We start from the raw sequence: 24342 nt of genomic DNA, 5'->3' as shown, positions 1-24342 counted from the left end.
ACAGCAAGCAATGCAGGTGTAGAAGCACGGTGGCTAGGAAAAACTCCCTAGAAAGGCCAGAACCTAGGAAGAAACCTAGAGAGGAACCAGGGTATGAGGGGTGGCCAGTCCTCTTCTGGCTGTGCCGGGTGAAGATTATAACAGAACATGGCCAAGATGTACAAATGTTCATAGATGACCAGCAGGGTCAAATAATAATAATCACAGTGGTTGTCGAGGGTGCAACAGGTCAGCACCTCTGGAGTAAATGTCAGTTGGCTTTTCATAGCCGATCATTCAGAGTATCTCTACAGCTCCTGCTGGGACAGGTAGCACGTCCGGTGAACAGGTCAGGGTTCCATAGCCGCAGGCAGAACAGTTGAAACTGTAGCAGCAGCAGAGCCAGGTGGACTGGGGACAGCAAGGAGTCATCAGGCCAGGTAGTCCTGAGGCATGGTCCTAGGGCTCAGGTCTTCCGAGAGAGAGAAAGAAAGAAAGAATTAGAGAGAGCATACTTAAATTCACACACAGGAGAAATACGCCAGATATAACAGACTGACCCTAGCCCCCCGACACATAAACTACTGCAGCATAAATACTGGAGGCTGAGACAGGAGGGGTTGGGAGACACTGTGGCCCCGTCCGACGATACCCCCGGACAGGGCCAAACAGGCAGGATATAACCACACCCACTTTGCCAAAGCACAGCACCCACACCCCTAGAGGGATATCTTCAACCACCAACTTACCATCCTGAGACAAGGCCGAGTATAGCCCACAAAGATCTCCGCTACGGCACAACCCAAGTGGGGGGGCGCCAACCCAGACAGGAAGATCACTTCAGTGACTCAACCCACTCAAGTGACGCACCCCTCCTAGGGACGGCATAGAAGAGCACCAGTAAGCCAGTGACTCAGCCACTGTAATAGGGTTAGAGGCAGAGAATCCCAGTGGAGAGAGGGGAACAGGCCAGGCAGAGACAGCAAGGGCAGTTCATTGCTCCTGTGCCTTTCCGTTCACCTTCACACTCCTGTGCCAGACTACACTCAATCATATGATCTACTGAAGAGAACAGTCTTCAATAAAGACTTAAAGGTTGAGACCGAGTCTGCGTCTCTCACATGGGTAGGCAGACCATTCCATAAAAATGGAGCTCTATAGGAGAAAGCCCTGCCTCCAGCTGTTTGCTTAGAAATTCTAGGGACAGTTAGGAGGCCTGCATCTTGTGACCGTAGCGTACGTGTAGGTATGTACGGCAGGACCAAATCAGAAAGATAGGTAGGAGCAAGCCCATGTAATGCTTTGTAGGTTAGCAGTAAAACCTTAAAATCAGCCCTAGCCTTAACAGGAAGCCAGTGTAGAGAGGCTAGCACTGGAGTAATATGATATTTTTTGGGGTTCTAGTCAAGATTCTAGCAGCCGTGTTTAGCACTAACTGAAGTTTATTTAGTGCTTTATCCGGGTAGCCGGAAAGTAGAGCATTGCAGTAGTCTAACCTAGAAGTGACAAAAGAATGGATGAATTTTTCTGCATCATTTTTGGACAGAAAGTTTCAGATTTTTGCAATGTTACGTAGATGGAAAAAATCTGTCCTTGAAACAGTCTTGATATGTTCGTCAAAAGAGAGATCAGGGTCCAGAGTAACGCCGAGGTCCTTCACAGTTTTATTTGAGACGACTGTACAACCATCAAGATTAATTGTCAGATTCAACAGAAGATCTCTTTGTTTCTTGGGACCTAGAACAAGCATCTCTGTTTTGTCCAAGTTTAAAAGTAGCACATTTGCAGCCATCCACTTCCTTATGTCTGAAACATAGGCTTCCAGGGAGGGCAATTTTGGGGCTTCACCATGTTTCATCGAAATGTACAGCTGTGTGTCATCCGCATGTCAGTGAAAGTTAACATTATGTTTCCGAATGACAAGAGGTAAAATATATAGTGAAAACAATAGTGGTCCTAAAACGGAACCTTGAGGAACACCGAAATTTACAGTTGATTTGTCAGAGGACAAACCATCCACAGAGACAAACTGATATCTTTCCGACAGATAAGATCTAAACCAGGCCAGAATTTGTCCGTGTAGACCAATTTGGGTCTCCAATCTCTCCAAAAGAATGTGGTGATCGATGGTATCAAAAGCAGCACTAAGGTCTAGGAGCACGAGGACAGATACAGAGCCTCGGTCTGACGCCATTAAAATGTAATTTACCACCTTCACAAGTGCAGTCTCAGTGCTATGATGAGGTCTAAAACCAGACGGAAGCGCTTTGTATACATTGTTTGTCTTCAGGAAGGCAGTGAGTTGCTGTGCAACAGCTTTTTCTAACATTCTTGAGAGGAATGGGAGATTCGATATAGGCCGATAGTTTTTTATATTTTCTGGGTCAAGGTTTGGCTTTTTCAAGAGAGGCTTTATTACTGCCACTTTCAGTGAGTTTGGTATACATCCGGTGGATAGAGAGCCGTTTATTATGTTCAACATAGGAGGGCCAAGCACAGGAAGCAGCTCTTTCAGTAGTTTAGTTGGAATAGGGTCCAGTATGCAGCTTGAACGTTTAGAGGCCATGATTATTTTCATCATTGTGTCAAGAGATATAGTACTAAAACACTTGAGTGTCTCCCTTGATCCTAGGTCCTGGCAGAGTTGTGCAGACTCAGGACAACTGAGCTTTGGAGGAATACGCAGATTTAAAGAGGAGTCCGTAATTTGCTTTCTATTGATCATGATCTTTTCCTCAAAGAAGTTAATGAATTTATCACTGCTGAAGTGAAAGCCATCCTCTCTTGGGGAATGCTGCTTTTTAGTTAGCTTTGCGACAGTATCAAAGAGAAATTTTGGATTGTTCTTATTTTCCTCAATTAAGTTGGAAAAATAGGATGATCAAGCAGCAGTGAGGGCTCTTCGATACTGCACGGTACTGTCTTTCCAAGCTAGTCAGAAGACTTCCAGTTTGGTGTGGCACCATTTCTGTTCCAATGTTCTGGAAGCTTGCTTCAGAGCTTGGGTATTTTCTGTATACCATGGAGCTAGTTTCTTATGACAAATGTTTTTTGTTTTTAGGGGTGCGACTGCATCTAGGGTATTGCGCAAGGTTAAATTGAGTTCCTCAGTTAGGTGGTTAACTGATTTTTGTACTCTGACGTCTTTGGGTAGGCGGAGGGAGTCTGGAAAGGCATCTAGGAATCTTCCTGTCGCAATCTGATGACACAAATTACAGTGGCTTCAGAAAGTATTCATACCCCTCAACTTATTCCACATTTTGTTGTTACAGCCTGAATTCAAAACGGATTGTAAAAAAAAAAAAAATCACCCATCGACACACACACAATAACAAAGGTTACTCATGTAACCATGGTGTTATTAGCAAGGGACTATGCTTGTCACTCAATGGGATATCCTTCCACCTGGCGGTGGGATGAGTCGAGATATTAATATCAGAGTAATTCCATGCCACGGGTGTGATTCATGAATACCTGGACTAGCATAGTCCCTAGCTCAGAACCATGGTTACATGACTAACCTTTTTCTCTTTCGCTTGAGGGACTATGCTAATCACTCAAGGGGATGACAATACCAGAGTAAGTCGGCTTATTTACTCTGGTCCCCCCTTCCAGCATTGGGGAACATCCCACCCCCCCACCCCCCTGCGACACGTCCATTTCTATGGGCACAAGCACTGTTCATGACAAACTGTTCACACCCCTTGTTGGTGGAGAGAATCTTGCATTTTTAAAGCTTATTTCCTGCAATTCTACACATTTTGCCATGGGGTGCAAAGAACATTTAGCAGTTTTAAAGCAAACTTTATTGCAATTCTATACATTTTGCCATGTCTAATGTGTATTCATTTGATATTTGAGTGACAAAAAAAATACAACAATATCTATAGGCAAAAAAAACGAAATATACTGAACAAAAATATAAAATAAATTGTCCTCAGGTACTCGTCACAGTATTTCTGTGCAGTCAAATTGCCATTAATAAAATGCAATTGTGTTCGTTGTCTGTATCTTATGCCTGCCCATACCATAACCCCACCGCCACCATGGGGCACTGTTCACAACGTTGACATTAGCAAACCGCTCGCCCACACGACGCCATACACGTGGTCTGCAGTTGTGAGGCCGGTTGGACGTTCTGCCAAATTCTCTAAAACGACATTGGATGCAGTTTATGGTAGAGAAATGAACATTAAATTCTCTGGCAACAGCTGTGGTGGACATTCCTGCAGTCAGCATGCCAATTGTATGCTCCCTCAAAACTTGAGACATTTGTGGCATTGTATGACAAAACTGCACATTTTAGACTGGCCTTTTATTTTATTTATTATTATTTATATATTATGTTAATTTAACTAGGTAAGTCAGTTAAGAACAAATTCTTATTTACAATGACAGCCTACACCGGCCAAACCCGGATGATGCTGGGCCAATTGTACGCTGCCCTATGGTACTCCCAATCACAGCCGGTTGTGATACAGCCTGGAATCGAACCAGGGTGCCTGTAGTGACACCTCTAGCACTGTGCCTTAGACCGCTGTGCCACCCGGGAGCCCCGAGATGCATCTGTGTAATGATCATGCTGTTTGAATCAGCTTCTTGATATGCCACACCTGTCAGGTGGATGGATTATCTTGGTAAAGGAGAAATGCTCACTAACAAGGATGTAAACAAATTTGTGCACACAATTTAAGAGAAATAAGCTTTTTGTACATATGGAACATTTCTGGGATATTTAATTTCAGCTCATGAAACATGGGACCAACACTTGACATGTTGCGTTTATATACACTGCTCAAAAAATAAAGGGAACACTTAAACAACACAATGTAACTCCAAGTCAATCACACTTCTGTGAAATCAAACTGTCCACTTAGGAAGCAACACTGATTGACAATAAATTTCACATGCTGTTGTGCAAATGGAATAGACAACAGGTGGAAATTATAGGCAATTAGCAAGACACCCCCAATAAAGGAGTGGTTCTGCAGGTGGGGACCACAGACCACTTCTCAGTTCCTATGCTTCCTGGCTGATGTTTTGGTCACTTTTGAATGCTGGCAGTGCTTTCACTCTAGTGGTAGCATGAGACGGAGTCTACAATCCACACAAGTGGCTCAGGTAGTGCAGCTCATCCAGGATGGCACATCAATGCGAGCTGTGGCAAGAAGGTTTGTTGTGTCTGTCAGCGTAGTGTCCAGAGCATGGAGGCGCTACCAGGAGACAGGCCAGTACATCAGGAGACGTGGAGGGGGCCGTAGGAGGGCAACAACCCAGCAGCAGGAACACTACCTCCTCCTTTATGCAAGGAGGAGCAGGAGAAGCACTGCCAGAGCCCTGCAAAATGACCTCCAGCAGGCCACAAATGTGCATGTGTCTGCTCAAACGGTCAGAAACAGACTCCATGAGGGTGGTATGAGGGCCCGACGTCCACAGGTGGGGGTTGTGCTTACAGCCCAACACCATGCAGGACGTTTGGCATTTGCCAGAGAACACCAAGATTGGGAAATTCGCCACTGGCGCCCTGTGCTCTTCACAGATGAAAGCAGGTTCACACTGAGCACGTGACAGACATGACAGAGTCTGGAGATGCCGTGGAGAACGTTCTGCTGCCTGCAACATCCTCCAGCATGACCGGTTTGGCGGTGGGTCAGTCATGGTGTGGGGTGGCACTTCTTTGGCCTGACTGCCATTAGGTACCGAGATGAGATCCTCAGACCCCTTGTGAGACCATATGCTGGTGCAGTTGGCCCTGGGTTCCTCCTAATGCAAGACAATGCTAGACCTCATGTGGTTGGAGTGTGTCAGCAGTTCCTGCAAGAGGAAGGCATTGATGCTATGGACTGGCCCGCCCGTTCCCCAGACCTGAATCCAATTGAGCACATCTGGGACATCATGTCTCGCTCCATCCACCAACGCCATGTTGCACCACAGACTGTCCAGGAGTTGGCGGATGCTTTAGTCCAGGGCTGGGAGGAGATCCCTCAGGAGACCATCCGCCACCTCATCAGGAGCATGCCCAGGCGTTGTAGGGAGGTCATACAGGCACGTGGAGGCCACACACACTACTGAGCCTCATTTTGACTTGTTTTAAGGACATTACATCAAAGTTGGATCAGCCTGTAGTGTGGTTTTCCACTTTAATTTTGAGTGTGACTCCAAATCCAGACCTCCATGGGTTGATAAATTGGATTTCCATTGATTATTTTTGTGTGATTTTGTTGTCAGCACATTCAACTATGTAAAGAAAAAAGTATTTAATAAGATTATTTCTTTCATTCAGATCTAGGATGGGTTGTTTAAGTGTTCCCTTTATTTTTTTGAGCAGTATATTTGTTCAGTATATAAAAACGTTAGCTGACATGGGCTAGTTGATCTGGACATTTCTGACAAGTTATAAATAGCTCTAAGGTATGCAATGATTAACATGACAAGAGGAACTGATGATGCAGTACCACATTCTAAATTGCACCTTGTGCATTCTACTATTACACCTTTTAAGAGTAAGTTTAAAGCCGGACTGAGTTCCACAGGACACAGACTGTGTACATCAGGGGGCATAGGGCGTATACATCAGGACGTATAGCCTCTTCCTAGGCCACTCGTGGGCCAGGGCATCTTCAGGAGAGATGTTGTGTCTGCTGCTGCCTGTTCTCGTGACTGAGCACAGATTAGCCAATCGTCTAGGTTATTTAGTACCATCATCCCTTGATAGGGGTGCTAGAGCGTCATCTATGCATTTTGTGAATGGTATTGGTGCCAGGGAGAGGCCAAAAGGTAACATTTGATACTCGTATGCTATGCCGTTGAATGCACAGGAAAGCACAGGAACTTCCTGTGAGCCGGGTGGATCAGTACATGGAAGTAGACATCTTTTAGGTCGACAGTGGTGAACCAGTGGCCTGGGCTGATAGCCTGTAGGATGCAGGAGGAAGATAGCATCTTGAATGGGAGAGGCGAAAGCCGCCATCCCTCTTGGCTACTAGGAAATATACTCAATAGAATCCACTGCGCTGTACTGATGATTTGAGTTGTCTGATTTTATTCTTCTCCATTTAGGGAGGCAATCTCCAGTTGGAGAGCTTCTCTTTTCAGGGGGTCGGCTGTTGTAGTTGACCAAATCCCTCTGAAAGGTGGTGATGGCCGGCATCGGAACTGGAGTCTGTACCCCTGTATTACTGTATCCAGCAAAAGCTCCTCCCACTTTGCCCGATGGACATGGGAGAAGTGGCCCGAAGGCGTGGCCACACCCATCAGGATGACTGAGGGGGCCCATCCTTCTTCGGAGTAGAGGGACGGTGCTTGTTATGCCGCTGCCTGTGCTGGTGGTGGCGCCACGGAGCCTGTTGACGTGGCTGACCCGGAGCCTGTTGACGTGGCTGATCAGGGCGTGGCTGGATTGTGGGAGGTTCGGAGAGAGGCAGGTGAGAGCTGAGGTCTAGACTGCAATTGTCTCTGGGTAGGGTAACGCAGGGCAGGGGGAACCATGAAAGACTGCAGGCTCTCTCTGTCATTCCACAGCTTTGCCGTTTGGTCCAAAATGGCATCCACACCAGGACCAAAAGCTTGGCCTGGGGAGATAGGGAGCTCCATAAAGTGTTTCTTCACCGAGGATGACATCTTTGTCTGTGAGAGCCAACGCTGTCTGCGTGACGAGATGACCGTAGACAGGGCTTTGCTATTAGCACATGACATCTCAGTGTTTAAGAGGGAGAGGAGTGTGGACCCCTGAGACATTTCAGCTGTCAGCTCAGGGTCACCGTCGGTGGACAGGCAAACTATCAGACTGTGCAGGTATGCCTGCAGCAGAGTGGTCGCGTTCATGAGGCGAGCCACCATGACTAAAGTCAGGAAGGTGTCCTTTAAGTGGTCGTCAGCAACCCGATGAGGTCACAGAGGACAGCGGGGGACCTACCAATGATCTCCTTGTCTGGGAGTACCATTGTGGCAACAATGGGGTCCATGACGGGGTACTGGTCCAGTACCAACTCTTCAGGTGAAGCCATGAAGGTCCAAAGCTTGTACTGGTTTGACAGATGGAACCTTGAGTTCACCTTAGCCCAAGTTTGACACAGTTAATTGGTGCACTGTAACTTGGGGCACTGAGGAATGTACACTCTTCTCACGGCTGCTCTTAGGGTCTGGATTAATATCCAGAGCTTTCAGAACCCTAGAGAGGAGCTCCTGCATAGCAGCTGATGAAGAGGGCACTTCACTCTCAGCCTTCTCTGAGCTATGGTTTGCTGATCCAGAACCAGCCTCGGAGGTCTCTTCGTCTAAGTCATTACCAGTAAAGATAGAGATAGCATCAGGACTCGGTATTAAGTCATGTTGTCCCTATTTGTGAGATGCTCAAGAAGGTCTGCTTTAAGAACACTGATATCTTCATGCTGACGGATGTGCTCCTCGTGAAGGGTAAGCCACAATGCCCATGTTTCTTTCAAAGCATTGAGTGCAGGCTGGTAATCAAACTTAGGGCCATTATTTTTAAAACACTCAGGGACATCATTCGGCCCCATTCCCGACAGGTCAAGTCTCTCCTGTTTTGTGAAGTTGCCGTCAAACTTGTCAAGAAATTCGCAAAACGTGCCAAACAGGTCCTCTTTAATTTTTATTTCGAGAAGCTCATCTGTCTCCATATCTTTGATGCGTTGGACTTCGTACTCCTCTCTCAATTGTCTCATGATCTCCACAGGCTGGCCCTGGTATGCTGGGGCAAGGTTATCCCCACAGAGGATCATCTGGACCATGCCCGGGTTTCCCTTCCGACCAGTTCTTCCGAACACCTGTTTCTCCACTCTGCGACTGCCAGGGTAATGTGTCAGGAGGACGAAGAGGCCACCACATAGGTTGACATCCTGATCAACCTTGATATCTGTTCCACGACCTCCTAGATTTGTGGCTATGATTATATGTCCCCCTCTGAATTCGATACTCTCAATGTTGTGTTTCTCACTGATTGTGTATAATGTGATGCGGGGATGTGGATTCTCGCTCTCTATTTTCTTCAGAAGCTCATTTGCGGTCTTGACATCCTCACATATGACCAAGACAACCTGACCACTGTCTGCCACTCTCATTGCTGTCTTACAGAGGATTTCCATCCACTGGGCTTGCCCACTGACCTGCATTGCTGGAAGCTCAACAACCTTATGGCGGTGAGCTGGAATTGTGTAGCTGTCTGTTTCGTAATGCCTTGCAAGGAAATCTTTGTCGGCATCGCCCCCTAATGTCCCAGACACACCAAATATCCCATTCCCTGTTAGGTACTTTTGAAAGTAATGGAAATTTGATAGGTAATTTGTCACATTGGACAAAGGAGTGGTTGCCAGCTGGTGTTTCATCTCCAGAAACTGCTGCAGGCCGTCCCCCCAGCGTTTGTTCTTCTCCAACACTCCACTGGCCTGGAAGTCCACTGGGATGATAGCATGGTGGAGATGCTTGTCTCCGACAGCTTCCAACGTCTGATCAATCATGTACTCTCTGCCTTGTATCATCATGATGGCTTTCAGGGCGTTTTCCACAAAGACTGGTAACCGATTCTCAAGGTATTTCTCAAGGGAAGAGGGGATCACAAGAAACTCTGAGTTTGACTGAGAGTTGCCAGAAAATTTGATTTTAGGCTTCAGCTCAGAGACAGTTGCCTTAATGAGTTTGTCTTCAGGTATGATCTCGCTGGCTCGTCCATTCTCGAAGAGAAGCATTTTGATTTCCAGGATATCAGGGTTGTTGTGCAACTTTTTCTCCTCAACCAGCACGGCTTTATTGTTTGTCACAGAGTAACAGTCAATGGCCACATCATTCTCCAGTGCTTTCTCCATGATGGTGAGCAGATCACACTGCTGAGTAATTCCAACTTTGGCCATGAATGTATCAACAGTTATCCTGTTCTCCGTTGCATCATCTTTCTGTGTTCTCTAGAGCTTGCATGAACATGTCAAAATCTTCATCTGAATAGATACCCAACTCCACTCCGGCTTCCAAAATGTGAAATTCAGAGAATTCTTTAGATGTCGCTGGACCGATAACTGCTAACTTTGCAGCCTTGTGAAAATGCTGGATTCCAGTTGCCCACTCAATCTCTCCAGTATCTTCCATCTCAATTGGCTGACACGTAGATACCATGGCCCATATGCTAGCAAGGACTTGTCCAAGGTGCCTCAGGCCACTTGCCTCGTGGGACAGAAACGTCACCTGAACTACATTGTCCAAAGTCATGTAGTCCACTTCATCCACAATCACCATGTCGAACCTCCTCTCCCCACGTGTGGTGTCCTTCTCGAATTCCTGCCTCAACGCGTCTGCTGCAAAGCTGCCAACGGTTCCGTAAACTAATTGTTTCCTGTAAGCTTCCTGTAGCCTACTATCCCTGCTTTCAGGGGAGCTTCCCTGTATCTGTGGTGGTGGCACATCAGAGAACGTGACACCAAACATGTCATACAGTTTATTCCACTCCTCTTGGTCTCGGCGAGCAAGGACTGGAGAACTGGTCACAACGTCAACCTTAGTGCCACGGATAGCCTGGATGGTGGCAAACATAGCCAAGATGCAAGATTTTCCTTCACCTGTGCCGATTTCCAGAAGGATACCTTTTTTCCCTGTTAACTTTGGTAGAAGGAGCATGAGCAGTGATGCCAACTGAGTGAGTCGGGGAAAGTAGCCTTCTATTTTCTTACCATTTTGAGTGTAAATGGTTGAGCAGTCTTGCACAGCAATAGACATCCTTATTAGGACCTCCTTGAGAACAGCAAGGTCAGGGTTAGTAAAATCCAGTGACTTGATCATCTGCTTTGCTTCCTCTATCTTTACCTGATCCAAGTCCTCCTTTGCATGTTTTGGAAGTTCCTCTGTCATGTATCCTAGAATTTCCTTCATTATGGACAATATTTTCTCTGGGTACTTTTCATTTTGCATTTCATTCACAATGGTGTCGGCATCCTTGTCCCCTTCTGCCTCAGCATACCATTGTAGAGAGTTGACAGGGTCTTTATCTTTCAGAGCAGAGAGAGTAGAGAGAAGATCCAGCTTGTTTGAAGGATCGAGGTTGCTAAGTCTTGGTTTATGCCTGAAACACCTCGCAAAAAGAGCAGAATTTCTGAAGGTGTCCAGATCATGTTGAAGAGAATTTGACTAAGGAGCCCCTTGTTTTTCTCTGACACCTCTGTGAACACATCAAGAATGCTCAGAACAAGTTTTTGAGCCACTGTGGGATTTGTGCTGTACAGCTGTTCAAGAAGACTGATGAGAAAGTCATACTTCTGGTCCCAGTCAGGTAGTTGGTCCTCTTTACTGTCTGTGTCCGAGTCGTTGGTCAACGTTAGCTCTGTCACAGCCGTGAGGATGCTAAACCGCTCGGTGAGTGATTGCTCTCCTTGGCTGATAGCACAATCTATGGTCAACTGACACCAGATGGACAGTTGAGGCTCTCCAAAGTATTGAAGGGTTAGTTCATTCTGAAGATTTTTCATTCGGTTTTCAAGTTTGTCCTCTTGCATGCTTTTGTCTTCAGTGATCTTGTATTTCTTCAGAAGTTCATCAAACTTATTTTTCAAGTCCCCGTGCTAGAATGAAATGTTCCCAACACAAAAAAAGTGCAAAGGAAATGAATATTTTAGTACAGATGCACTAAAAGATGTATGTGTCATACTATAAACACGTTTTCTATTAGTGGTGTAAATCGGCAACTGTATGTAAATATGAAGAAACTGTATTTTCAGAAATATATAATATGTTTATCATTAAGTTAACGCAACATTTATGTGAAACACAAAATCATTAATGCAAAATAAAATCCACTCTACAACCCTTTTTGAAATACCTCATACCTCATCCCTTTTGATTGCTGCAGCGTCATCTTCTATCATCTGGTGTAGTACTTGTGTACGCTGGTGATGGCGCTGTTGTCCTTTTAGACTCAGCTTCTGTCTCAGCTTTTCTCGTCCCTTTGACACCTTCCTACCCGAAAGTTCGCTCTCCCTTTCGATTTCTTGCTGGATCGTCCTCTCCCTCTCCAGTTGCTCCTGGCGCCTCCTCTCCTCCTGCTGTCGTCTTCGTTGCTCCTCCTGTCTTCGCCGCTCCATCTCCTCCTGCTGCTGACGGATACGGTCTTCCTCTTGCTTCCCTGATGGATGAATACAAATGACACCATATTCCCTATGTGTACACAGCGTTTGGCCAGAGACCATGTGTACAAATAAGGTGGCATTTGAGACGTAGTAGCCAACAGCCAATGTTGTTCCAACAAAATGCTGATCAAGAAGAAAAATAGCAGCCCTGAGCCAATACTGCTATTTGCTGAACATATGAACCAATACTATATTATTTGTATACTGTAAGGAATTGTCTTTACATTAATTGGCTCAGTTGCTAGTTGCTGATATACGATGTATTGAGAGTATATGGTTTATTTCCAAATGGAACATTTTGAACATGATAATGTAGCTCAGCAGATTTGTAAGAATTTGATGGACTTACCATAGTTTGGACATGTTGGACTATTAGACTCTGTGTCGCACAGTAGCTGAATAAGTGAACGGCCACTGGTTTCTATAATAGTGAATGTTTGACTCCCGTCCTGCTTGTGACTGTTGAATTCATATGAGAAGGAGTTGCTACTGTGATTGTCATATCTTAACTTTAGGTAGCAATGGATCCACCTAGAGTTGAGTTTTCTTTCTACACTACCCCAACCATGCAACGTGCCACTGCCACCTCCCTGGAAAACAGAAAATCATTACCAGATATACATTTTAAATCTCGAAATGTGTAAAGATTCATCTTCAGCGATCCAACTTAATGCTCAACAATTTTCTAGATTGATCTCAAAATAAAATGTCCAGGTCTGATATAACACTGGTTTTCATTTTGACACAGGGACAATATTGATAAGCGTTCTGGCTTTTACTGCCGACAGCCACTTTCAGGTAGTCCACAATACTTGAAGGTAGGCTACACTAAGAAAAATTGCATTATTATACACAATGGGCTGACTTTATTCATATTAACAACATCAACAGAATTCAACTCTATCAACACTGCCATTATTAGTTCAGCTCTTCCTAATGGTTGCCTTCCTTTGTGGCATGCCAGCATTGGGAAGAGCCAATAATCTAGGTTTATAAATATCATGATCAGGTATTTCACAGAGCACCTTACACTCAGCAAAATTACATTATTGTCGTTATCAATTATCTTGCCATATTTAAATTCTATTGATTTTGCTGTCTGTAAGAAAGTTTCCCATTAGCAACAGTAGTGTCACAGCATTACACTACGTTTCTAACTATCATGATTTTACATTGACTCAGATACTTACGTCGCCGACAAGTTCGTAGTGCCAAGTGTAAGGGGTTTGGTTCCTTATAGACACCGAGGCCCCCATTATTCAGAATCTGTTGGGAAAAAAACAGCCTTACACCAGTCTTACACTGTATAATTTGAAGTGTAATGTGTTCATTTATCTACTGGACCTTTTCTCAAGTTATCATACTAGCAGAGAATATGAGGTAACACTTTAAAATACACAATGCAGACCTATTACTATTCCTACTTATTCATTGTTTATTCATTCTTATTAATAAAAGTTGTATTTATTTATTCATAATTTACAGTGGTTATCGACGGATCATTTTGAACTTGCAAAGTACAACAATTCTCTTATAGGAAACATGAACAATCTAAATTTGTGTAGCTCCCCGCAGTCTCCGCAAGCATCATTTTTGGGGCATAAACATGTCAAACATAAAGTAGCAATAAATGTTTTCTTGAAAATGCTGTTTTTAGATAACTATGATGTATAGTAATGATATACAGTATATCTAATAACATTACATTTAATATTGCTAATAGTTGTTAACATTTGAAAAAACATGACAAGTATGTGTATGTATTGGCCTACTGGATAACTTGTGGTGAAGTCAGCGTTAGTGGGACATCAGGTGTAGTGAGACATTTGCGTTTGAGGGTGCTGTACTATAGTAACTTTGTAAATCAATCACAACAAATATTATTGGGTTGTTTCTCCATGTGTTCTGGGCATAAAACATTGGTGTCAGCGTTACATCACTTGTTAGCGTTACATCACTTTAGCGTGTGTGGTCAGGTTTCTTCGATCATTTGATCCATTGAAAACAAAAAAACCTGCCATACTATGATACCTTGCGCTAGAATGATAAGTTTGTCATTGTGTCAATTATTATCATTGAACAATCTAGCTTTTGGTGTTAAAATTAATAGTGATTTGAAACCTAATAACCATTCATGTAAACAGCTTTTATGTTTTATGAAAATTAGATTTATATTACTGTCCCTGTCACGTCCTGACCAGCAGAGGGAGTAGTTGTGTAGTATTTTGGTCAGGACGTGGCAGAAGAAGTCTGTATGTGTTTTCTAGTATGTCTGTTTCTGTGTTAGTCTTGTGACTCCTGATCAGGAACAGCTGGATATCGTTGTTCCTGATTGGGAGTCATATATTAGGAGTGTGTTTTTCACCTGGGGTTTGTGGGTTGTTGTTTTAGCACCGCTTTATGTTAGCCTGCTAACTGTGCCTGTCGGTCTATTGGTTCTTGTTTTTGTGTTCATTTTATTCTAATTAAATAGAAAGATGAGCATTCACATCCCGTCTGCATTTTGGTCATCCATTCACCACGACAGCCGTTAGAGAACAACCCACCAAACAAAGACAAAGCAGCGGAGAAAGGAGCAGCAGACGGAATACATGGACTATAGTGAGAGATGGACTTGGGAGGAGATTCTGGACGGGGCAGGACCTTGGCACCAGGCTGGAGAATACTGTCGCCCAAGGGAAGAGATAGAGGAGGCCAAGGCGGAGAGGCGTCGATATGAGGCTATGTACGCGCTGGCGAGGAAGCCGGAGAGGCACCCCCAAGAAATTTTTCTTGGGGGGGGGCACACGGGTAGTTTGGCTAGGCCAAGGAAGAGCCATAAGCCAGCTACCCGTGATTATATGGAGGAGCATATGGAGTGGATGGCGCCGTGTTTTGCTGAGGTGCGCACAATCTCGCCCATACGCACGCACAGTTCGGTGCGAGCTATTCCAGCACCTCGCAGATGCCGTGCTAGAGTGGGCATCCAGCCTGGTAGGAGGATGCCTGCGCAGCGCGTCTGGTCGCCGGTACACCTCCTAGGACCAGGCTACCCTACGCCTGCTCTACGCACGGTAACCATCAAGCCCCTGCACAGCCCAGTTCGCCCTGTACTAGCACCCTGCTCGTACAGGGCTGCTAGTTCCACCCAGCCAGGACGGGTTGTGCAGGAGGCGCGCGCAAGACCACCTGTGCGCCTCCATGGCCCAGTCTGTCCGGTTTCCGCCTCTTGTGCTGACCTGGAAGTGAGTACCTCCAGTCTGGCACGACCAGTACCAGCACCACGGATCAAGCTTCCCATGAGTCAGCCTAGTCCTAGTCAGCCTGTTCCCGCTCCTCGCACTAGCCCTGAGGTGCATGTCCCCAGGCTGGTACCTCCACTACCAGCCCCACGCATCAGGCTTCTAGTGCGTTAGACCAGGCCAGAGTGTCCGGCAACAGTGCCTCGTCCAGAGTGTCCGGCAACAGTGCCTCGTCCAGAGTGTCCGGCATCAGTGCCTCGTCCAGAGTGTCCGGCATCAGTGCCTCGTCCAGAGTGTCCGGCAACAGTGCCTCGTCCAGAGTGTCCGGCAACAGTGCCTCGTCCAGAGTGTCCGGCAACAGTGCCTCGTCCAGAGTGTCCGGCAACAGTGCCTCGTCCAGAGTGTCCGGCAACAGTGCCTCGTCCAGAGTGTCCGGCAACAGTGCCTAGTCCGGAACCGAGGGAGCCTGCCTGCGACCCGGAACCGGTTGAGTCTGTCAGCGATCCGGAACTGAACAAGTGTATATTTAACTATGAACTAAATGAGTCTGCCCACAGCATTGACCGGAAAGAGTCTGCCTACAATCCGCAACAGAGTGAGTCTATCTACGACCCGGAACCCAATGAGTCTGGAGGGCAGTAGGCCGGAACCAGAGCCACCTCCAGGATAGGTGGGTTGGGGAGGGGGGGTGTAGCACTAGTGCCGTCGTTGACGGCAGCCACCCTCCCTTCCCTCCCTTTTTGTTTAGGGGGTATTATTTTTTGTTGTGGTATTGGGGATTTTTGTGTTTTCTTTTAAGGTGCATTCCGGGGTCTGCACCTTTAGGGGGGGGGTACTGTCATGTCCTGACCAGCAGAGGGAGTAGTTGTGTAGTATTTTGGTCAGGACGTGGCAGAAGAAGTCTGTATATGTTTTCTAGTATGTCTGTTTCTGTGTTAGTCTTGTGACTCCTGATCAGGAACAGCTGGATATCATTGTTCTTGATTGGGAGTCATATATTAGGAGTGTGTTTTTTCACCTGGGGTTTGTGGGTTGTTTTAGCACTGCTTTATGTTAGCCTGCTAACTGTTCCTGTCGGTCTATTGTTTCTTGTTTTTGTGTTCATTTTATTCTAATTAAATAGAAAGATGAGCATTCACATCCCGTCTGCGTTTTGGTCATCCATTCACCACGACAGCCGTTACAATCCCACTTCCCGTGAATGGACTTTGAATAGTGGGACAGGTACCTTTTTTTAACTATGCACAAAATAAACCTTTAATCATTTCAAATGTAATTTCCTTCATTAGATATTCTAAAGTACATTGGAATATGTTGTCATTGTTCATATCTCAAAATCGAGTCTAAATGCTAAATAGGCCTAGCACATAACCCGCATAGGATGACAATGGAAGGAATTAAAGGGGAGGGAAAGAAAGGAAGGACAATGGGGAAATGTATTTGCACTGTAATAATTTGATATTAGGCTAAACTGATTATTGCAGTAGGCAGACTATGCAATAGTCTTGTAGGCCTAAACACCTTACCCTGTTTATCTTAATCAAAGTTAGGGTTAGGTGATGGGTTAGCTAACATGCTAATTAGTTGCAAAGTAGCTAAAACGAAGTAAGTAGGCTAGTTGAAACGTTGCATATTAGCTAAACGTTGTCCGGATGAAATTCGAACGACAACTTTTTTGTTTTTACCTTAAGTTAAACCATCTGTTTTATGTAACCAGACCAAACATATCATACTAATATCAGTGTCCCGGATTTTACATAGACTATGTTAGTCTAGTCTATGAGACCAGGCTGCCTGTAGAGGTGTGCTATCTTTATCAGCATCATACAAGCCGATAGTATTTCAACCACACAAAGTCGAAATGAAATATTATCAGAACCATGTTGGATCGTTTCTATTTCCATAAGACCGGTCCAACTGAACTTTTTTAGATGTATTGCATTTTATCCCGCTCCCTAAACGTCTTTGATCCGCGAAAGTAGCAGCAATGACAGAGAACTTTACCGATAGAATAGATTGAAGCATTAATTCTATCGATTTGTGACATTATTCTGGTGAGCAAGGGTTTATTTAGTCTTCTAGGACAACACATATTGACAGAAGAGAATTAGACAACTTAACTAACAAATAGTCTACCAAAATGTCGGAAATTGTAGAGAGGAACATCTAAATCAGGCATAAAATCGTTCTGCCATCTGAGTATAGCCTACAGGCATTTTCTATATAAGTGGGTTAGGGTCGGGCCTCAGATTGTCACTTTATCACATATAGTCAGGCAGTTGCGGATGTGTTATTAGTAATTGCAGATGTGTACAGTTTGCTCACCTGCGCACACCAATGTAAGCACCCTATGCGGCGTTCCAGTGGTGTGTTTAATCTGCGCATGCGCTAGCACCAGCCGCACAAGCTTCCCTCTTCAGTGCAAGTGAAGAGTTCGGACCAACTGAAGTAGTTTTCACATGCAAACTTTATATGTCCGAACTCGGAGTCAAATATGCTTCCCAAAAATAACATGTCTTCTGTGGTAGAACGTTTATTTTGATTGGTGATTTTCTGCATTTATCTGAGCGCCATCAGTTTGCCTGATTTCAGATGTGTCCATGTAAATCGTTCTTCTTGCAATGCATGTAAACGTTTTAACCGAACTACTATATTAATCTGACTATCCACAATAATCGCATTATTGTGTGCATGTAACTGTAGCCTACTCACTGACATGTACACTGAACAAAAATATAAACGCAACATGCAACAATTTCAAAAATTACAGTTCAGGAAATTAGTCAATTGAAATAAATTAATTAGGTCCTAATCTATGGATTTCACATGGCTGGGAATACAGAGTATGCAGGCCATGGAAGAACTGGGACATTTTCAGCTTGCAGGAATTGTGTACAGATTCTTGTGACATAGGGCCATGCATTATCATACTGAAACATGAGGTGATGGCAAACAATGAATGGCACGACAATGGGCCTCAGGATCTTGTCACTGTATCTCTCTGCATTCAAATTACCATTGAGTATGCTTGTTGTCCGTAGTTTAACCGCGACCATTGGGCACTCTGTTCACAACGTTGACATCAGCAAACCGCTTGCCCACACGGCTCCAAACATGTGGTCTGCGGTTGTGAGGCCGGTTGGACATACTGCAATGTTGGAGGCGGCTTATGGTACAGAAATGAACATTAAATTCTCTGGCAACAGCTCTGGTGGACATTCCTGCAGTCAGCATGCCAGTTGCACACTCCCTCAACTTGAGACATCTGTGGCATTGTGTTGTGTGACAAAACTGCACATTTTAGAGTGGCCTTTTATTGTCCCCAGCAAAAGGTACATCTGTGTAATGATCATGCTGTTTAATCAGCTTATTGATATGCCACACCTGTCAGGTGTATGGATTATCTTGGCAAAGGAGAAATGCTCAGTAACAGGGATGTAAACAAACTTGTGGACAGAATTTGAGAGAAATAAGCTTTTTGTGCATGTGGAAAATTTCCAGAATATTGTATTTTCAGCTCATGAAACATGGGACCAACACTTTACATGTTGTGTTCATATTTTTGTTCAGTGTAAGAAACTGAGGAAAGAAAGGAGGCTGAATTTATGAAAGGGGCATTTAGGAATAATAAAGGTGTTTCAGGGTCAAGTAAAAGCTGTGCAGACTCCTTTAGTTAGATTTTCACCCAGACCTTGGAATGTCCCCAAATACATTTCCCAATAGCATGGAGATGGTTTAGTAGAAGGTCATTGACACAAAATAGTAAAAACAGAGTGTGTCATCTACAAGCGTCTACAACGTTACAAGTGCCAGGTGAAGTGGGACACTGATGTATTTCTAATGAGAAAATAGTGTCCCACTTCATCTACTTAAGTGTCCCACTACAACGTAAAGCCACGCTTTAGCAAAAGTATGGGTCTGATGTTGTTTTATGGGTTGTACATAATACATGATCAACTTGTTTTATCATAAAAATTCCCAAATGCCCCTTTTTTGAAACTGCATTGTTGGTTATGGTCTCGTAAGTAAGCATTTCACTGTTGTATTCGGCGCATGTGACTATTAACATTTGATTTGATTTGAGATAAGACCTTAATTAATGAAATAAACATCACTTGAGTAGGGGTAGACTGATTTTGATACATAATGTACATGATCATCTACCAAAAAGTGTCCCACGCATGCATATATCACCCTACACACAAATAGCCCATTGAAAACAAGCCCTTTTCATCCAATTAGTTTTCAACATAAATCAATGCCTCAAAAATGAGTTGTACTATGTAGAATAGCCTACACAGTGAACAAGATTTGAACTAACCTTTTCCTCTGCCTTCCCTCTTCTCTGTGTTCAGTCAGCACTCTGAGAAGTTGAAAATAAGAAGGACTAAAACACCTCTAACACAGTGAACTTTGAGACACTGCACAGCTATTTATGTACTTTTTTCAGAAGCTGACCTTGACCTGACACAGCCAGTAGCCACAGTGGTTTCACTCTCACATTTCAAAGACCAGCATCCTTGTTTTACTTTCCCTATATATTTGGAGAGGAGAGATCACTGTATTTTTTACAGCTGTTTATGCACTCTTGCTCTCACCGTATATAAGTTTAAAGGATAATGTTTTATTAGAGGTTGGAAAAGGTATTGTAAACTGTCACAACGGTCGTATTGAGGAGACCAAAACGCAGCGGTTATAGTGATCATCTTCTTTTATTAATTAATAAATAAAGTGAACACTTAAACGAAAACAATAAACGACAACCAACAGTTCTGTAAGGTAACCCAACTATACAGAAAGCAACCACCCACAAAACACAAGTGAAACGAACACAACTAAATATGGCCTCCAATTAGAGACAACAACAACCAGCTGCCTTTAATTGGAGGTCATTGACACAAACCAACATAGAAATATAAAACATAGAACAAAACCCCAAAAACATCAAAACAACCAAAACAAACACCCCCTGCCACGCCCTGACCAACTACAAGGACAAATAACCCGTGTTACTGGTCAGGACATGACATAAACCATACATTTTGCTCAACTGAGACATTCCAACGTGGCGTGTTGATGATGAAAGAGTGAGGAAACGTGTGATGAGAGTCTGGTGTAATCAGTATGATTTTTAAACAATTAGAGAAACTGTATATCACACTTTTTTTTATTCCTAAAGATACTAAATGCAAGTCTTCATTTCACTTCTGTGAAAGGGTCGCTTAAACACACGACGTGCTGAAAGTAAACAGAAGTAAACGGTCCAGAAAGACACTTTAGCACTGTGGTGTAACTTTGTGGCGTTAAACACAGGTGACGTGACCTTGAACATGTGATTTGATGAGGCCTCAAATAAAAAGCTTTTTTAAATAACCCACCTAAAATAAATGAGTTGTCAGCAGTTGAAACAATAAGAAAGCTCTCTCCCCGCCACTGTTTCAGTAAAAAGTTAAGGGATAGGGCTTGATAAATGTAATCACTCAAACTCATAGACAAAACTATGGATGCAAACAGGCCATATCTAGCTTTTTGGGGGCCCTAAGCAAAATTTGGTTGCCCACATCTCGTAGGCAAAACATTTTAGTGGCCCCCCTCTTGCCGGCAGAGAGTAAATTGTGCAGTAATCAAGTTTATGTCCGCCAATTCCACACATTTTCCCATGGGGCGTAGAGAAAATGTTGCAGCTTTAAAGTACATTTTTTTGCAATTCTACATATTTTTTCATGGGGCAGAGAGAACATGTCGCAGTTTTAAAACTAATTATAATTTCATACGATTCTTCTCATTTTGCCATGACTTATGCCATGTTCATATGATATCTGAGTGACTAACAAGATCAATGTGGGCCCCGTAGAGGTCAGGGCCTGTGCCTTGTGTGCCCGGTCAGTAACTCGGCCGTGATTACTACAAGGTTTAGATAACCGGCTAGACTAATTTACCGAGCAAATAGCAATCTGTAAAATGTTACCTGACAAGGGCTAATTAAGTTACTGTCAGTGACTGACTTAAGAGGAAAACTGCTGATGCACTACCAAATGTTGAAATTGCAAGTTGTGTATTCTACTATCCCCCCCCAAACAGTAAGCTGAGACCCTGACTGACTTCCTGGAGAAAAATATATATATGTTTGGGTTGGCACTGGATGCAAGGACTGACCATCCATGATATCACAGTTATAGTTAACCCTTTAAAGCCTAATGTTACATACTGTATATGTAATATTGTGTTTAAACACCTGGTAAAGTGTCTGTACATGATCAATACATAAAAGGAAACCACTCTTCAAGAATAGATCGGAGATTGGCACTGAAAATATTTTTAAAAGAATCTACTCCTCCGAATGGATTCGTATGTTGTCAGAAAGGTGAGTGTATGAAACTCAATGCATGCAAAATGCTCATAAGTGATGCAAACCACACATTTGCATTGATTTGTTTTTGTACCAACATGTTGAGCTTCTTTTTATATACACTGCTCAAAAAAATAAAGGGAACACTTAAACAACACAATGTAACTCCAAGTCAATCACACTTCTGTGAAATCAAACTGTCCACTTAGGAAGCAACACTGATTGACAATAAATGTCACATGCTGTTGTGCAAATGGAATAGACAACAGGTGGAAACTATAGGCAATTAGCAAGACACCCCCAATAAAGGAGTGGTTCTGCAGGTGGTGACCACAGACCACTTCTCAGTTCCTATGCTTCCTGGCTGATGTTTTGGTCACTTTTGAATGCTGGCGGTGCTTTCACTCTAGTGGTAGCATGAGACGGAGTCTACAACCCACACAAGTGGCTCAGGTAGTGCAGCTCATCCAGGATGGCACATCAATGCGAGCTGTGGCAAGAAGGTTTGCTGTGTCTGTCAGCGTAGTGTCCAGAGCATGGAGGCGCTACCAGGAGACAGGCCAGTACATCAGGAGATGTGGAGGAGGGCGTAGGAGGGCAACAACCCAGCAGCAGGACCGCTACCTCCGCCTTTGTGCAAGGAGGAGCAGGAGGAGCACTGCCAGAGCCCTGCAAAATGACCTCCAGCAGGCCACAAATGTGCATGTGTCTGCTCAAACGGTCAGAAACAGACTCCATGAGGGTGGTATGAGGGCCCAACGTCCACAGGTGGGGGTTGTGCTTACAGCCCAACACCGTGCAGGACGTTTGGCATTTGCCAGAGAACACCAAGATTGGCAAATTCGCCACTGGCGCCCTGTGCTCTTCACAGATGAAAGCAGGTTCACACTGAGCACATGTGACAGACGTGACAGAGTCTGGAGACGCCGTGGAGAACGTTCTGCTGCCTGCAACATCCTCCAGCATGACCGGTTTGGCGGTGGGTCAGTCATGGTGTGGGGTGGCATTTCTTTGGGGGGCCGCACAGCCCTCCATGTGCTCGCCAGAGGTAGCCTGACTGCCATTAGGTACCGAGATGAGATCCTCAGACCCCTTGTGAGACCATATGCTGGTGCGGTTGGCCCTGGGTTCCTCCTAATGCAAGACAATGCTAGACCTCATGTGGCTGGAGTGTGTCAGCAGTTCCTGCAAGAGGAAGGCATTGATGCTATGGACTGGCCCGCCCGTTCCCCAGACCTGAATCCAATTGAGCACATCTGGGACATCATGTCTCGCTCCATCCACCAACGCCACGTTGCACCACAGACTGTCCAGGAGTTGGCGGATGCTTTAGTCCAAGTCTGGGAGGAGATCCCTCAGGAGACCATCCGCCACCTCATCAGGAGCATGCCCAGGCATTGTAGGGAGGTCATACAGGCACGTGGAGGCCACACACACTACTGAGCCTCATTTTGACTTGTTTTAAGGACATTACATCAAAGTTGGATCAGCCTGTAGTGTGGTTTTCCACTTTCATTTTGAGTGTGACTCCAAATCCAGACCTCCATGGGTTGATAAATTGGATTTCCATTGATTATTTTTGTGTGATTTTGTTGTCAGCACATTCAACTATGTAAAGAAAAAAGTATTTAATAAGATTATTTCATTCATTCAGATCTAGGATGTGTTATTTTAGTGTTCCCTTTATTTTTTGAGCAGTGTATATGTATACAGTGCATTCAGAAAGTATTCAGACACCTTGACTTTTTCCACATTTTATTCTAAAATTGATTGTTGTTTTTTTTCCACTCATCAACCATTTTCTCAAATGTATAAATCACTGAAATATCAAATTTACATAAGTATTCAGACCCTTTACTCAGTACTTTGTTGAAACACCTTTGGCAGTGATTACAGCCTCGAGTCTTCTTGGGTATGACACTACAATCTTGGCACACCTGTATTTGGGGAGTTTCTCCTATTCTTCTCTGCAGATCCTCTCAAACTCTGTCAGGTTGGATGGGGAGTGTTGCTGCACAGTTATTTTCAGGTCTCTTCAGAGATGTTCGATTGGGTTTAAGTCCGGGCTCTGGCTGGGCCATTCAAGGACATTCAGAGACTTGTCCTGAAGCCACTCCTACGTTGTCTTGGCTGTGTACTTAGAGTTGTTGTCCTGTTGGAAGGTGAACCTTCGCCCCAGTCTGAGGTCCTGAGTGCTCTAGAGCAGGTTTTCATCAAGGATCTCTCTGTATTTGCTCTGTTCATCTTTCCCTCAATCATGATTAGTCTCTCTGTCCCTGCCGCTGAAAAACATCCCCACAGCATGATGCTGTCACCACTATGCTTCACCACAGGGATGGTGCCAGGTTTCCTCCAGACGTGACGTTTGGCATTCAGGCCAAAGAGTTCAATCTTGGTTTCATCAGACAAGATAATCATGTTTCCCATGGTCTGAGAGTCCTTTAGGTGCCTTTTGGCAAACTCCAAGTGGGCTGTCATGTGCCTTTTACTGAGGAGTGGCTTCCGCATGGCCACTCTACCTTAAAGGTCTGATTGGTGGAGTGCTGCAGAGATGGTTGTCCTTCTGGAAGGTTCTCCCATCTCCACAGAGGGACTCTGGAGCTCTGCCAGAGTGACCATTGGGTTCTTGGTCACCTCCCTGACCAAGGCCCTTCTCTCCCGATTGCTC

General features: G+C 44.5%; 1 protein-coding gene across 3 annotated transcripts; it reads right to left on the bottom strand.

Moving 5' to 3' along the window:
• Positions 1-334: 334 nt before the first annotated feature.
• On the bottom strand, positions 335-19783 carry LOC106562583 (glutactin). 3 transcript variants are annotated; one of them, XM_045688946.1, is made up of 5 exons: positions 19647-19783; positions 13295-13370; positions 12454-12694; positions 11805-12100; positions 6271-11540 (listed from the first exon to the last, which is right to left on the bottom strand). In XM_045688946.1, the coding sequence occupies exon 5, from the start codon at positions 9843-9845 to the stop codon at positions 8301-8303; it is 1545 nt and encodes a 514-aa protein (XP_045544902.1). In that variant the 5' UTR covers positions 9846-11540; positions 11805-12100; positions 12454-12694; positions 13295-13370; positions 19647-19783; the 3' UTR covers positions 6271-8300. The 3 variants fall into 2 exon arrangements, with proteins under 3 accessions (XP_013983013.1, XP_045544902.1, XP_013983005.2); XM_014127538.2 differs by lacking the exon at positions 6271-11540 and adding an exon at positions 335-451.
• Between the last annotated feature and the right edge of the window lie 4559 nt (positions 19784-24342).

The sequence above is a fragment of the Salmo salar genome, chromosome ssa01 (assembly GCF_905237065.1).
Source record: "Salmo salar chromosome ssa01, Ssal_v3.1, whole genome shotgun sequence".
In the NCBI taxonomy this organism is placed as follows: domain Eukaryota; kingdom Metazoa; phylum Chordata; class Actinopteri; order Salmoniformes; family Salmonidae; genus Salmo; species Salmo salar.
This window is presented reverse-complemented; position numbering and strand designations above follow the sequence as displayed.